At 48.3% G+C, this 16,439-nt stretch overlaps 1 protein-coding gene across 7 annotated transcripts in view; it reads left to right on the top strand.

Annotated features, from left to right (window-relative positions):
- LOC143036810 (uncharacterized) overlaps positions 1 to 16,439 on the top strand; it is a 96,232-nt gene that overhangs the window by 24,241 nt on the left and 55,552 nt on the right. Inside the window, exon 1 of one of the 7 annotated variants that reach the window (XM_076204579.1) lies at positions 10,101 to 10,228. The exons of 3 other annotated variants lie outside the window; for them this stretch is intronic. In XM_076204579.1, the coding sequence (XP_076060694.1) occupies positions 10,212 to 10,228 (17 nt within the window). In that variant the 5' untranslated portion in view covers positions 10,101 to 10,211. Of the gene's footprint in view, positions 1 to 10,100; positions 10,229 to 10,424; positions 10,580 to 16,439 lie in introns of those variants that run through there. 3 more of the 7 variants (XM_076204583.1, XM_076204577.1, XM_076204584.1) reach the window with 3 other exon arrangements.

Raw genomic sequence — 16,439 nt, 5'->3', positions numbered from 1 at the left:
CGAGGTCTACACTCGCACGTTGGTTTCGGGGTTTGTTCAAGTATATGGGGATTACAAGGGCCATGGATGTCACCGCCATCTATGATGATTTTTGTTGGCAACAATATTTCCCTGGAGCAGATGGTCCCATCACTGGTTACTGTCCAAAACACGAAAGTGACCGCAACACAGCGACTCTTGGGTGTATGCACGTGTATGTTTGTGTACACGTGCGTACGTGCGCGTCTGTGTTTATACATTTCGGCGAGGTTGCCAACTTCCACCACGTGGAGATGCGCAAGGAAGTGGGAACTTGTGGCCACCCACCGTGACACTTTCGACATTTTCTCTGTGCTATTAACCTCGTATAAGAAACCCCGAAAAGGAAAATGCATGGAGTTACACCGCGCGCGCGCACACACACACACACACACACACACACACACACACACACACACATATATATATATATATGTGTGTGTGTGTGTGTGTTATTTATTCATTTGTTTATGTATTAGTTATCTTTCACTCCAGACTTGACGAGGTTTAGGGTTATATTGGTTTAGTTGTAATCACAAATATGACTATTGTTCCAATATTTGTGTCCTTTTATATTTTCCCTAATACCGTTCGTTTGAAAGTAGAAGCCATAAAATCAAATTTAGTGACCTTTGGTTACAGTTATCCCGTGGAGGTGTATACGTTCTGGTTTCACGCCCAAGCAAACACATGGGCAGGCCAACGCGACTCGTCGTCCTAAGTCTGGGGGCTGGGGGTGGGGGGGATCTCACGACTGACTTGACATAGCTAAGGACTACCGAGTCGATGTTCAGTGTACGTGGTTGTGCATTTAATATTATCATGATTATAGTAATTACCATTAGTATTATGATGTGGTTGTACATTTTTAAAAGGTCGCTAGTCTGAGATGTCTACGCGAAATAGTATTATCATCACTTGCCACCCAGTTGAGGAAACTGGTGCCTTCGTTAGTTACTACCCAGGAATTCCTCCCTCCTGGGAGTTACTGGTGAAACGAGTCATCACTCCACTCAAACTCCTTCGCTTCTACTTCCTTCCATACAGAGTAGCACTTTTCCTGTTATTGCGGTTGCCGTTCTATGCAGTGTCATGGCCCCGTCAGTAGCGAAAGTTTTTTTTATTCAGCAAAACACGCACGCACACACACACACACACACACACACACACACACACACACACATGGTATGAAAGGTTTTCCACACACCTGCGTAAATCTTTATAATATTTTAAAATGCGATAGATAGCCCAGGCTGGGATGATATATGGATTTTGGTTAAGTGTGATAATTGGGGAACAAGGAGACAACCCAAGTGACCATACTTGAACTTGAAACTGGATATGATCAATTTTGAGACCTTACGAACTTTACTCCTGTGTATTACGCACAAATAAACGCGGGTGCACGCACTTCCCATACATACAGGTTCATCGACTGAAAATATTTTCTTAATCACTGTTATGATAGAAAGTTCAAGTCGTGGTTACTCTGCATATTTGGGAGGTCATTTGGCAGTTGGGTGGGCATATGGGTGTGGAAGATCGGCGGCGTGGGCAAAGTGTGGCCGCCGCGCGCCGCCGGAAGATGAGAACAACACAGTCCAGAGTCGAGTCGTCGTGAGTACCCGGTGCACCTTCTCCTCTCCCCCTCCCCCTCCTCCCCCCTTGCACCAATTCCTTCCAGTCGGGCCAACCCACTCGCCGCCGCTGCCACCTCCTTTCCCTCATGGCTCTCCCCACCACCCTCCTCCTCCTCCTTCTTCTCCTTCTTCTCCTCCTCCAGCTCCTCCACCTCCTCCTCCTCCTTCTCGTGGTGTGGTGCTGTCCTCCTATACTTCGGCTGTTCAGTTTGCTAACCAAGTTTCGGTTGCGTGTCGCTTATTCACGAGGACCTGCCGTGCTCTTCCTTTTGATGATGGAAACAGTCCGCGAAGAGATCGATGGCGTAGTTTTATGCAGCGGAGGTCGTGAATGTGGCATAAGCCTGCGCCACACAGTGGTAGGCCTTTTTTTTTTCCCCAAAGTGAAATTTAGATTATGCACGAATTCCGCGGTTGCTCCGCCGTACTGCGTCTATTAAAACGTTGGCACCCAGTTTTTACACTTCCTTTCTTCCATTCCACGTCCCTTACCCCCTCCCACCCTCTACACCTTTCTAGGCCTATACATTCATCAGCGCATCCCCCCCACCCCTCACCGCCCCCTCCTCCCCACACATCATTGATTTCCTCTCCTCCCTCTCCCCTCCCTCCTCTCTCCGTCCGTCCGTCGTCAACTCGCGCGCCCCCTTCCTTATTCATCTTCCTCGCTTTCTCCGCTTCTTTATCAGCCGCTGCTCCTCCGCTCGCTCACTCTCTCTCCGTCTCGCCGCCGCCGCCGCATGTAAGTGTAGTCTTGTGTGCGTGTGTATGTATGTATGTATGTGTGTCTTTTGCTGAACCCTTTCAGTTGGCGTTCTCTGTCCCCTGCTCATGCCTACACGAGTTGCCATTGCAAGTAGAGAGGATCTGGTCGTGGCGCCGAAGCCCTGCTTGGTCTCAATGCCTTGTAGATGGTGGCGCTTCTCGTAGCATCATAAGACGATTTTCCTCCCGGTGGAATCGCCTCGACCCTCTTGCCCCCCTCGGATTTCGAGGTCGTTGTCGAATCCACTTCGCCCCGTTTTCCGAGCAGCCTGGGTGTGTGTGCCCGTGTGTTTGGTAATCTTAAGACCATTGCTCGTCGTTTTCAACTGTTTCTGTCCTTACTGTGTGGAGTTTCGCCACCCGGCGTCTTCGCCCCCCCCCCCGCCTCCCCTTCCCAAAGCGTGACGCTCCGTCATCCCACGCCTTTAACGCCCGCCCACCCGACACCTCCCTACGCCCACCCCCTGTGCCACGCGATCACCTCAGCGCCCCACATCTCTGCCTTGCCATCACAACACGCCCTACAATGGGTTACAGACATCTCCCAAACTCTTCCCCGTGTCACAAACAGTTAGTACTCCAAGACTCCTACATCACTTCACCCACCCACGCTCTCCTATTTGTCACTCCACCATTCCGCACCTTTCCTTGTCATCACTCCCACGTTTTCCACACTCCTCCTCCTCATCGTTTCCTACGCCAAATCACTCCCCCCCCTCACGACTTTCCCAGTACCCTTGCAATCACTCACCCCAATTGTCCCCATATGCCATACTATCACCCACGTGCCCCGTCCAACGTAAGCCTATCCTCCAGCGTCCAGACCCACGCACCCTATCTCAGTGCCCCACCCTCATCTCCCTCCTGGGTGTCACGTGATCACAACCCTTTCGCAACGTCACCGTACGCAATCTTCGACGTTTGGCTGACGTCACACACACACACGACTCGGTGGCGCAGTTGGTAGAGTTCCCGGCTGCCACTACGGCGGTCCGGGTTCGAATCCCGCCCAGGTCTGAAAATATTTCACTATCACTGCGCTGCGAATCGTTACTCCAACTCTCGTGGGCGGGGAGTTGGGGGTGTGTGTGCGTGTAAGGTCACAGCATTACCCATAGATCGGTCATATATGAGCTCTGAGCTCTCTTCCGGGAGGGAAATAGCTGCCGATCACGAGTCCAACACGTGATCCAAGACCATGGTGAATCACACAGACACATACACAAGTCCCCCTCACTCTCCTCCGATCACCCCCAGTAATGTTTTGCTTTATTGTGTCCCATGTGATATTTCCGTGCTCGCTCCTCAAGAGATGCCTTCCACGATACATCAGCTCGTCGGGCTGAAAGCATGATTTGCGTATTCATTTTATTCAGGTTAATTCGCCCTTATTTGTTTGCTTACCTACTTATTTTGAATCTATTATGTGACAAAAAATGTGTTACGTTTATTACAAATTCACCTTTGATACCTTATGTCCCCGTAATGTTTTTACCGTACGTGTGTGTGTGTGTGTGTACTGACCTACTTGTCGTATACAGTAGGAGCTGCCTTTACGTTTTAATCCCACCTGTCCTGAGATTCTCTTCGTGGTATTTAACTCTACACCTTCATCCCAAATATTAACACCCCCCCCCTCACACTCACGCTCTCACTCATTCTTTCTCTGCCCACCCGCACTACTTAAGCCCGCGTTCGTGAGTCCTGAACTCTCGTTTGCCCTAAAGTTGCTTGGCTTGTCCCGTCCTCCTCCAATGTAAAGCGAGAGCGCAAATGGCTTAACTAGACAACCCCCCCCCTTCCCCCAAGACCTTTCTTGCAATGAAAATGGTGCCATGTGCCTTCATAAATGTATATTCTGTTTTAAGGAAAACAGCTTCTTGGGAATGATTCACGCGTTTTTGTCATTTTAATTCGTAGACCATCGAAATCGTTTATATATTAGGTGTGTGTCTGTGCACATGTTTAGCTATATGCAGGAAAAGGAGCAACAATCATAGGTTCCTTTCTCTTAATTATTTATCAAATTATCATACTTGGCTTCAAATTCATGTATCGTTACAACTTAGGCTGTGTGTGTGTGTGTGTGTGTGTGTCGCTTGGTGATTTAATGAAGAACCAATCCCCCCCTCTACTATTTAATTAATGTTAACGCAATTACATCGTTTATGTCTTGACCAAGTAAAATTGAATTTATTCAGTAGATGGCCAATCTGGTTTCCGGTAGAGGGTCTCTGTCCATTAAGAAATCCCTCTACGCCATTTCGACCCTCTGCTGAATCAAATCGCTATTATATATATATTATATATATATATATATATATATATATATATATATATATATATATTAATGGCCATATTCTAACCAGAACAAAATATAAATACACTCCGCCATGATGAAGAAGGTAGGGTGACTAAGGCTGTGTGGAGAGGAACCTTGTTAAAATAGACACATCGGAACTTCAACGTTCTTAGTTGAATCTGTACCGCGGAGAGGGGATCTCCACCCTCTCTGCTGGGCCGCGCGTTCCCTCCCCACCTCCCTCCCTCCCTCCCTCCTTCCTTCCTTTCTTTCTTTTCTTTTTTCTATTCCCATCTTCACATCTTGTTGCCCCCATCCCCCTCTTCGCTTCCCTCTTACCTCCCTCATTTCGCCCCGCGTGCGCTTCACCCTTTCTTCGCCACGCGTCTCCCCCTTCCCATTCCCCCCTCTCCTCCTCCTCCTCCTCCTCCTCTTTTTATTTACCCTTTCCTCCTCCCGCTTTTCTTTCCATCTCGTCTCGCCTCGCATTTAGTAATTTCCCTTTCTTTTCTTTTTATTTTTCTTTCTCGGTTCCTCCCCTCCCTTTCCTTTATTACCCTCATCCTCTATTGTCTCGGTCTCCTATTCTTACTTTCTTTTGTCCCCACTTTTATTTTCCTCTGCGCCCCCTCCCCCCTCCCCCACCTCCACTACATCGATTTCTTCTCTTCCACGTCATCGCGTCTTTACGTTTCCTTCCATTTGCATCATCTGGCCCCCCACCCCACCCCCACTCTCCTCCCCCTTTTCGGCAGAGGTCTTTCCCCTTTCCCGAAGAGAACACAAATGTTCCCCCTTCTACTCTACTCCCCTCCCCCTCCTCTCCTCTCTTCCTCCCCTCCTGCTTCTCTTCCCTATCCCCTCCCTTCATTTAGGCCATATTCATCCCCTTTTTTTCTCCTCGTCCTCCTCCTCCTTCTCCTCCTCCTCCTCCTGGGTCCCCTCCACCGTATTCTTCTTGTCCCTAATTCTCCCCCCAGGTTATCCCCTCTCCTCACACATGCCTACCTACGTTTTCTCATGTTACAAAAGCACGTGCGCTTTCATACGTATTTTGTGTGTGTGTGTGCGTGTGCGCGGGCGCATATGCCAGGGTGCCCCGACCCGGTGATGACACTGAACATCCCAGAGCGTGCCAGCAACAAACAGCATGTGGCCGACTTTGTAGGGCTTCCCTTCAGCGTGAACCTCTTCCCCTAATCAGTTCATTCTCATCATTCGCCGCGACTTCGAGACACTCCCAATGATGTGGCGAGTTCTGGAGGCTTTCCTGCGGCAAATTCAAAACCGTTATCATTATTATTATTATTATTATTATTATTATTATTATTACACACCTGTGGGTGGGGACACGGCGCCAAATGTGGTCTCGACCTATTTAAAAACCCGTTCAGGCCATAGACCTTCCAGCATCAGTTGCATAATGCAAATGTCTGGAGTTTGTTGCATTATAGGTTGATGCAACGCTGCAATGACTAAGTTAATAACCCCCCCCGTGTACTCGCATAGTGCACATGCCACACACACCGTGAGTCTTTACACCTCGGCGCAGTTTACGCAGTGCGAATCCTGCGCCCTCACAATACTCCAGTCTTTTCGTAGTTTTGAGCGTTGGTGGGTACTGACAGTGTGGCACCCGGCTCGCCTTCCCCCCCCCCCTCTCTCTCTCTCTCTCTCTCTCTCTCTCTCTCTCTCTCTCTCTCTCTCACACACACACACACACATACACACACTCTCTCTCTCTCCCGGTTTTACCCGAACGCTAAGCCACCTTTATTCATCCGGACTACTCCCACCCGCCCTATTCCTCTGTCTTTCCTCGAGATTAACTTCACCGTCCTTGTGTCATTAATATCCGTTTTGTAGTCTCGATCCCAATGTCCTTTCTTCCGTACGAATGTGGTCGTTCTCCTCGATCTTTCTAACCCTGCAGTGTAGCCTCTCACTTCCCCCCCACCTCCTCCTCCACCTCCTTCTCCTCCTCCTCCTCCTCCTCCTCCTCCTCCTCCATGCTCATTTCTTGCAGCCGCGTCGGTTCGGATTTTCCCTTCCAACTTGACCAACTTGGCCCAGACGGCTGCAGTAGGCCTTCCTCCCGGCCTCACGCCTCTCCTGTGCTTTCTTGCTCTGAATTCCTCATTCCATCGTGTGCTCTCCCCACTCCTCTCACCGTGCCCCACTTTCGGTGGTGGCCATGTTGAGCCTTTCCCCCGCTCTCTCTCTCTCTCTCTCTCTCTCTCTCTCTCTCTCTCTCTCTCTCTCCACGTTCAGGTTGTCATCGTCGCCCTTCTCATGTTTATTTTTAAAAAAAATCAAGCGTCTTGCCATCTTTCTGTCTCCATAATAATGCGGGAGCACGTTAATTCGCCCTTCACGTGGCATGGCCGAGTGCCGGTGGCTGGCTGCGGGGGTGGAGGAGGAGAGAGGAGGAGAGAGAGAGAGGGAGAGAGGGGCAGGGAGGGTGAGAGTGCTAAAGAAGCTATAGATTATTCTGGAGACCGGGGACAGGCCTACCGTCCCGCAACGGCGGCGACCCAGACTGGAATGAATATGGCGCCCTCATGCTCTCGACTTAGACCTAAACCTTTTTCGTTTCTTGAGCTAAAGCAAACTTTATTTCTCTCTCTCTCTTCCTCGTGCACACTGGGGTCTTGCCTCTTCCTCCGGTTCGTCTACACATTCCTCGCCACCACCATCTTGGCTCTGCGGCTGCTGCAGGCCTGCTAGCTGATCCACGGAATGCCTGGATCCCCACCCACCCCCCTTCCCGTACTCTCCCAACTCAAGGCCCGTCTACCCGAACCAAGTTTCTGCCTCCTCCTCCTCCTCCTCCTCCACCCTTTCCTCCTCTTCATCCTCCCATCTCCCTCCACCTCCTTCCTCCTCCATATGACACGCTGTCACCCCCAGTCGTAGCTGGGAGATGATCGGCCTCAAGCAACACATTCCCACTGCACCCCACCTCCCACTATATGCCGGAACAAGATTAGTGCGTTTCCCTTCCTTGTCTGCCTAGGGTCATGCAAAACGTATGCGTTTCTTAAAGCACAGCTACTCCGTTCCTCCTGGTGCCTCGTCATCGTCGCCGTTGTCGTCAGTAGCTGGTGCTGCTTCGTCGCCGACCGCGTGTCCAGCTCTTGGTTGGCGCCAAGTTGCCGCGGTCACTTGGAAGTGATGCTCGGTATGCAACCTTCATTAAGGTTTGATTGAAAGCGGTTTTATCGACCACCACCACCGCCGCCACCACAACCACCAGCAGCAGTAGTGGTGGTGGTGGTGCAGCGGTGTCTCTCTCCGCTTCCTGCAACATTGCATATTCGTGAAACTGAAACATCGGCAGCGCCGCCCACTCGCCGCTCACCCCGTTCCCGCTTCTCATTAGGATTTTCGTCTTATTTCCCCCCTCCTCGTTTTTTTTTTTCTTCTTCTTTTTTTCTCCTTTTGCTATTATTTCCGAGGCTGTGTGACTCATTGCGTTCTTCTTTGAGTTGCTATTCATCCCGTCTCCCCCTTTACCCTTCCTTTCCCCTCTTTCCTTCGATCGTACTACGCACAGCTCTGCTGCTTTTTCCATCTCCCCTCTTTTCTTTCTTCATATTTTTGTTTGAATTCTGTGCGTCATTTCGGCCCCCCCCCCTTCTCGTTCCATTTCTTTTCGTTCTTCCCATTTTGTTGCGTGGTTCCTTCGCATCGTTTCGTGCTTCTCATTATGGCCGCTCTTCCAAACACTCACCGCATTCTTTGTTCTTTCCTTCCTGCTCTTCGTAATATTCGTCTGCTACATTTCTTCTAGCTTTCTTCTTTTTCACTCGCCTTTTCCCCCATTACACCCACTTTCTATTCTAGAACTAAATCCTTCAACTTTTTAACCTCCCCCCGTTTCCTCCTCTTCCTTATCCTCGTCCTCTTCATTGCCCTTTATTTTCGTTCCTCCATCTTTGTTCCGAGGCAAGCACTCGCCTTTCGCAGCGCCTCATTTTTTCCATATCTTTTTTCATTGTGTATTTTTCCCGTCGTCTTTTATCTTTCCTTTCATCACCCACCCCATCCCAACTCCGAACGACTCTTTCCCCGTCTGCCAAATTTGTGCTGTCACGTAGTCCAAACTTGACTTCAACCCCGCTTCATGTATTGCGTGTGTGTGTGTGTGTGTGTGTCACGCGCACACCAATACCAATACCTCCACCATCACTTCCACCCATCTTGCTAGTTCATTCACTCCTTTTCAAGTAAACTCTCCATGCTGACCTTGCCCCCAACCACCTTCGGCGTCCTCAGTCGTCCAAGACGGTTTAGCAGCAGTAGGGCCGCACAAGGAGGATCTGAAGTACCCCCAACCGGCTACTTCAGTCAGCTTCCCAGCTGCGAGATCTCTTACGTATACCGGATCAGACAAGTTGATGGCTGTCTTCATGCGCATTCCAAGTCTCCGGTTAAATCGTTAAGTTGACCGAAGTCGCGTTATCAGTGGGTCGACCTCGATCTGCGAAGTCTCCTTAAGCCTTCGTCCTCGTTCTTGTTTGGGGGCGGGGGGGAGTGGGACGGGGGTGGGGGTGCGGGGGTGCATGGAGATGCACCTGTCCAATGAGGGGAGGGACGTCCTTACGGCCGCGCAGCTGCAGGAACTGTCCTGCTTCCTCATTAGTTTACCCACAGCCGTTGCACGCCGTGAACTGAAAGAGCTCATTTTTGCCGAGATTAAGTGCCCGCCCCTTCCCATCACCACCCCGCCCTCAGTGCATTATAGTGCACCACGCACTGTAGGTCAAACTTCAGCTTGCCTGACGAGGCTTTCCCCGATGTTGCTGGGATTGCCCATGCTCTGATAGCCAAATCTGTCTGTGCTTGCCGTGGACTACATTAACCTATAGTCAGCGGAGTGTGTGCATGCATGCAACCCCACCCCCACCTCGCCCGCCACCGTTTTCAGCTCTTCCTGTGCTTCCGTTCTCTCTCCATACTGCCCGCCCGCCCCCCCTGCCTGCCTGCCTGCCTCTTTGCCTCTCTGCCTGCTAGCGGCCCACTACGGTCCTTCAATACATTGCTGTTCCAAAGACCAGCGGTTGTGTACTGCGTGCCTTGCTTATTTCTCTCTCTTTCTCGTCCTTCTTCCCTTGTGCGACCTACCCCTAGCGTTCTTTGTTCACAGATCGATCCCCATCTTTTCACCTTTTGTCTTCCTTTACTCAAAAATCTCAAGAAACTCGCTTTGTTGTTTTCCCTGTCGCTGCTGCTGCTGCTGCTGCTGCTGCTGCTGCTGCTTTGGGGTGGAGAGGAGGGATGCCGATGAGTGCAGGAGAAGGGCGAGAGGGGAAGGCGTGGAGGAGGAGGAGGAGGAGGAGGGGAGGACGAAGAGGAAAGGCTGACGGCGAGGAGGGGGAAGAAGCGGATAGTTGAGAGTGCAAAGGAAGAAGAGAAGGAACAGCGGCCGGGAAAGGAGGCGGTGTGCGCTGCTGCTGCTGCATCAAGTCTTTACTTCGTTATATATGCAATTATATCGAGTGTAAGAGACGGCATGGGACCCGTGTGTATGGTCGACTCTTGGTGCTATAGGAACGTCGCACTTTAAGGGGCGTGTTTTCAACAAGCCGTAGCCGTCCACCGACCGTACGTACATGACTGTGTCGAGGTCCTAGCGTGGCGAGGCCAGCGTAGATCCAGAGTGGGGAGGGGGGAGGGGATTGTTTCCCAGTCGGTCGTCGACTGAGTGGTGGAGCCGCAGCACGGTCGTGGCCAGTGGTGACGACGGTGTCATGGTTGCCTCGTGCGGAGAAGGGGACAGTGACCAGAAATGTGTGCCGAAAGTGAAATGTACGGACTGTCAAGTGCAGCGACCTGGAGACCAAGAGTGTGGGCAAGTTACGATTTTTTTTTTTTATCTAAGTGATTAGTGTTTTTATTTTTATTTTTTATTTGTGGTGACACGATTGTTGATCAAGGGTTGTGATGAACTAGAAATGAAGAACATGGAAAAGTGTGTGGATCTGAGAAATATATTTTCTGGAAGATTGAAGAACTCATTAGAAAAAAAGTGAGCAAACTTAGAAAAAAAAAATAGGTGGACCACCGTTCAAAGTGTAAAAAGGGGGTCAAAATGTTTAGAACTCATTAATTTTCAGCATGTAAAACATAACGAAGCTCCCCATGTAAGTACGAAGTTGGTGCTCAGTGTGTGAAGGAAAAGAAAACGCTTAAAGTGAAGGTGGTATTTGACATGCGTGCTTGCATGCCTGCCTGCCTGCCTGCATGCATGCATGCATGGCGGTAGCAGCAGCAGCAGCATCGTCTTTCATTCGGTTTCCCTAGGCCGAATGCGTTCGGGAGAAACCATTGCAAGAAGACACGCAAATAGTAGTGGACGGAGGCGAGGCACGTCGTGTGGGTCGACAGTAGCGGGAAAGGATCGTACGTACGTATGTACAGTACAGTAAAGCACAATACGTACGTATGAGGGGATGAGAGAGTGGAGGAGGAGGAGGAGGCAGCCATGTGAAGAGGCATAGAAGGAAAATGTTGAAAGGAATCCGGATTATTCGTACGAGGAAAAGAAAAGGAAATGGGTGGAGAGAGAGAGAGAGAGAGATAACGACGAGGGGAAGGCGGCGTTTGGGTGGAGACGGGGAGGAGAGGGTAGGGCCGACCGAGAGGAAGTGGGAGAGAAGACGGCGATATTCATTAAGATTATCGTCTCGCTGCTATTGTTTCCCACACGGCGTTTTCTCTTCTCTGCTTTCTTTCGTATTGTCTTCATTGTTCTTGCCCGTTCTCTCTTGTTCAAACCTCCCTCTCCCGTTTTTTGTATTTCAACTTTTCTTTTTGCACATGTCTGCAGGATTATTGCGTTCTGCCGCTTTCCACCACACGCTTCTTATTTTTATTTTATTTTATTCGTGGCAACATTAAGATCTCATTCATTCCATAGCTACAGCACCATTGTGCACAAGCCACCGCGTCGTGACTGTTTACGGTACATAGCGGACCTTGCATTGTTTGCATTGTTTTGAGTAAATAGCCCACTTTGCATTGTGTGTGGCGCATAGACCACCATCACCCTGTTGTTTCCAGTCTACACTCCACTCCACTCCCTCCATTTTTTTTCTTTGGGTGGTGGGGGGAGTGGACGGACTCCAAGAGCGTTCAGTTTGTTAAAAATATTCTTTTTGAGTCATTACGGAAGCCAGTTCACCACCCTCACTGATACATGTATGCTTTGTGTGTTTGTGTTTGGAAGGTCGTTTATCAGGAGACATCCACACTTCCGGTTTGAATCAGTTCGGTAATTAAGTCCTACCGTATTGATTTCCCTGTACAAGGCTCTCAAGTCATATTCGTTCCAAGTAAATGCAGTTGTTGAAACCCGCATTTTCATGTGTATATTATTGTTAGTCGCATGATAGGACAACAGAAAGGTAGATAGATAACAAAAGTAGTTAGAACCACAAAGCGAATTAATGGTTTAGAAAATATGCAGTCCGCCACAAGTCTTGCACATCGTTGTTATGGTTATTTGATACTTCAATATCCATTCAGCAGTGTCGTCTTTTGTGTTCAGGTTGGGCGCTCTAACGATTTTATTATAGTGAGGGGGGAAACTACAGACTAAAATGTTTAGTGTTTGTTCATTATGAATCAGGAAGTTAAGCTTTATCGTTCAAGTAGCCACTCTTAAGAACAAAAAATACAAATACCCTTCTTCGATAATTATGTCTTTATCGTAATTTTATCAACTAAATCTCGCAAGATGAGCCGAGACATCTGCTCGTGACTGTACAGAAACCGAGAAATCCGCTTCTGTCGTGACAAGGAAGAGTGACCATAAATCGTAAGACAACACACGCACACACACACACACACACACACACACACACACACACACACACACACACACACACACATATACACGCGCGCGCTCGCGGAATGACTTGCGACTTTTATGAACGTGGATGCAACAACATCTGTTTTGTTGCAACCCAGTTCGCGCGCGCATCCATGTACGCCCTTCAGCTCGGGGCTATGCAACGCAACGTCACTGACCACCCAGTGGCTTCCCGAGGCTTCAGGGGCCACGGCGGTATCCGAGGGAGCAAAATCGGTTGGAAATTGTGTATGCCAGGCGATTCTATTCAGTCCAGGAGAGACAAACTACTCAAAAGGCTCAGGAACAGCAAAGGTGGAGGGCCCCAATACCAAAGGATTCTTGCATGGCGTCTGGTGATTTTATTCATCTGAGGCTGGGGGAGAGGATTCTTGATCCATCAAGGACCTCTTCTTGTCATTGCATTCTATCAGTATCACCTGTGTATCCCCCCCCCCATTGCTTAGATATTAAAATGAAAGTTTGGTTCATTCTTAAAACGCTGGGAGGGGGCTTATCTAAATAAAAATCACGTGACGACAGCGAGAAATAATGCAGGGATTATCAGTTAACGCACTTTATATGTCTTGTCGTTAATGCCATGATTATTTATTTTGGAGGAGCAGATTTATAATGAAGGTGATCGATCAATCAAAACCATTTAAAAGGGGGGCGGGGGGGCGACCCTTACAGAAATTAAATTGTTTTGCTGCAGAAGAATCTATGAATTATGGCAACCAGTCATCCCGGTATTTGAATATATACCGGTATGTGGTTTTTTGTACAAATGTGTATTTTTTTCAGACCCGATTTATTATTGTTTAGTGCACAACCGGTCATGTCATGTCTTATTTTCTGTAATTAACTAATTTTGTGATGAGGTAACAACATTTAGACGATTAGGAGGATTTTGCGTATATTATGGGCATCAACTCTCCTTTTCCCGCAAGTCGAGTTCATTCACTTTTGTGTTTTATTCTGGCAACCGTCAGACAATTTTGTGCGAAGGGTTAACTGCGTCTGCATTATCTGGTAATACAATTTTATTCTTGAGCTGAACAAGGTTACCGCGCTCACCCCCAGCACGCGGTTAGTCTTCTTATATCTAACTTAGATTGATATCAGCGACACATTGGTTATCAATGTTGAGCCTCTTACCGGCGAGACCTTATTGTGTGATGATAAGGCAGACAAAGAAGGCTGGGTCAGCTGAAATTCGTATAATTACGTCACTTAATGCTGAAAGTCCTCTATCTTCATTGATGTGGGGGGGACTTGCTAAGTATGGGTGATAATGAGACGAGGGAGGCTTAGTTAATTAATCTCAACATTGTTAGAAGTGTGTGTGTATAGATTATATATATATATATATATATTTATCAACCACAGTACACTATAAATCATAGCCATCAACATCGAGAGAGACTCGAGTAAGCCAACATGCAGAAATTGAATTGTGGTACGGCCAAGGACTCGAACCGGGGCTAGCACGTGACAAGTGTTAGGGACTTAACCGATTGCGCCATCAATGACAAGAAGGGTCTTTGATGGATCAAGAATCCTCTCCCCCCCCAACCTCAGATATATATATATATATATATATATATATATATATATATATATATTATATACACACACACATCTCTTAATGGAGCAATCGGTTTAGTCCCTAGCACTTGTCACACGCTAGCCAGGGTTCGAGTCTTTGGCCGTACTAAGTTTCAATTTCTGCATGTTGACCTCCATCGGGTTTCCCGATGTTGATGGCTTAGAATTAAAGTGCATTGTCGTTGATGAAAATGTATCGTTATTCAATGGGACCCAAATATATATATATATATATATATATATATATATAATATTGTGTGTGTGTGTCGGTGTGCGCATCTCGTCATATCCAATCTTATGTAATAATTTCGAATCCGTTCACGTGCTTTTAACATGTATTTGATAATCGTGTAACAATGTACACAGTTTACCGGTTCAAGGGTGAAGAGCACGTACGAGTACGTCAAGAGGGATTATAGGGTAAGACATTGCAAGATGGTCGAGAGAGTCGTGTCGTGTGCGTAGGCGAGGGGCAATGCGTGAAAAAGTCCCACGTCATTTCACTCTTAGGGCCACACCCCTGGGTCATGCTTGCCGTCCTTGCTGACCCCGCGGCGCATCCACACGGCGTCGTTGCAGGCGGTGGTGGAGACGACGGCGTGTTGCTGCAGAAACCTACGCACGCTCTTTGACACACACACACACACTCACACACTACCTGTAGATTGGCTTGCCTCCCTTATTTGCAGCCTGCCAGGTGCCAAGTCCATCTTGAGTGTTGATGGATCGATAATCGAATGTGTTTTCGCTACATGCCTTTCGGGTGAGGGCGATGCAATCGGATTTAAAGTTAACACAAACACTGCCCATGTTCGTCATTCTTTACAGCGCGCAATGATGACCAGGATCGCCTTCATCTCTGCATCTGCTATTATTAATCTCCCTCTCTTCGAACCCCTCTCTACCGTATCCCATTTTTGTTAGCATTTCCCCCTTCTGCCGCCGCCGCCGCCTCCTCCTCCTCTCCTTCCTCCCTCCTCCCTCCTTCCTCCTCCTCGTGTTCCACCCCTTCCCCTCCTCCTTGGTCGCCTTACCCTCTCTCACCAACCTATCATCCACTTGCGTGCACCCCAGCCTCCGTATACACACAGCTTACGCTTGCCTACGTATTTAATCGCATATTTGTGTACCAACAGGGCACGTGCATGCACACGCTTATGCATAGGTTTGTACACACTTCCGCACACACAACGGTTGAGAATCCACAGTATGGTCCAGATTACCCATAGCCTTGTGGCTCCTTTTCTGGTAACGGATGACATCTCGAGAGCTTATTTTTGTTTTTGTAATATTATTTTATAATACTAAGATACACAGCATGCAGCGATGAAGGCACTATCTGCTGGAGCATGTGAATAATACACGACTCTTCGTCGAACTTGGGAATGTTGCCTTCTCAATCGGACGTTCTCTCTTCCTCCCCTCCTTTCGAGTAAACTTTACACACCCCGGGGAACAATGTCATTTGTAATTGCAAATATATTCCCACCGACCTGGGCCACATTGCTCACGCACACACACGCACACACACACACACACACACACACACACATACATACATATAGCAAGGCTTTTTTTTCCCCTTACCAGGGGGGTAGCCAAAAAGGACAAGGCACAAAAACATTCCCACCCATTTCACCCCCGAAAACACTCCACCCCCCCCCCCCCACCCTCCCATCTTACCACCTCCTAGAACTCTCACACACACACACACACACACACACACACACACACACACACACACACACAAAATGGCAGTTTTTGGTACTGCTAGACAGGATACATTGACGGAGGTATATAGCTGAATATTGGAATAGGTATAGGTCATTCCGGAAAAATAGTAATACAGTGATAGGAGGAAGATGGTTAGAGTGGCGAAGGAACAAGTGCTGTCTTGTCATGTTAATGGTGTGTACAGAATTATGACAGAAGGAAGAGACGACTGTGTGTTTGTCCGAGTTGGATTTGGGTTTATTTGTGTTTTCTGTTGCTATTTCTAAACCGAATAGAGGAATGAAATATTGTTGATACCGAATTCCCAAAAATCCACAAGGAAATACATCTATGTCTGGAACATAAAGAGCAGCACAGCTTCCTACTTCAGGTGACGAAGAATTAAATTCTTTCAATCACTGGAGGAATAACTAACGTACCAGGACATTGGGTAACTCTTGAGTAACTTGGACAGAGGAAGCTGTATCGTTGTTCCTAGTGTACTGTTAACATGGAAATGGAAAGCCTTTTTTACTTC

This window comes from Oratosquilla oratoria, chromosome 21, assembly GCF_046742065.1.
Source record: "Oratosquilla oratoria isolate Oo_2021 chromosome 21, ASM4674206v1, whole genome shotgun sequence".
In the NCBI taxonomy this organism is placed as follows: Eukaryota; Metazoa; Arthropoda; class Malacostraca; order Stomatopoda; family Squillidae; genus Oratosquilla; species Oratosquilla oratoria.
This window is presented reverse-complemented; position numbering and strand designations above follow the sequence as displayed.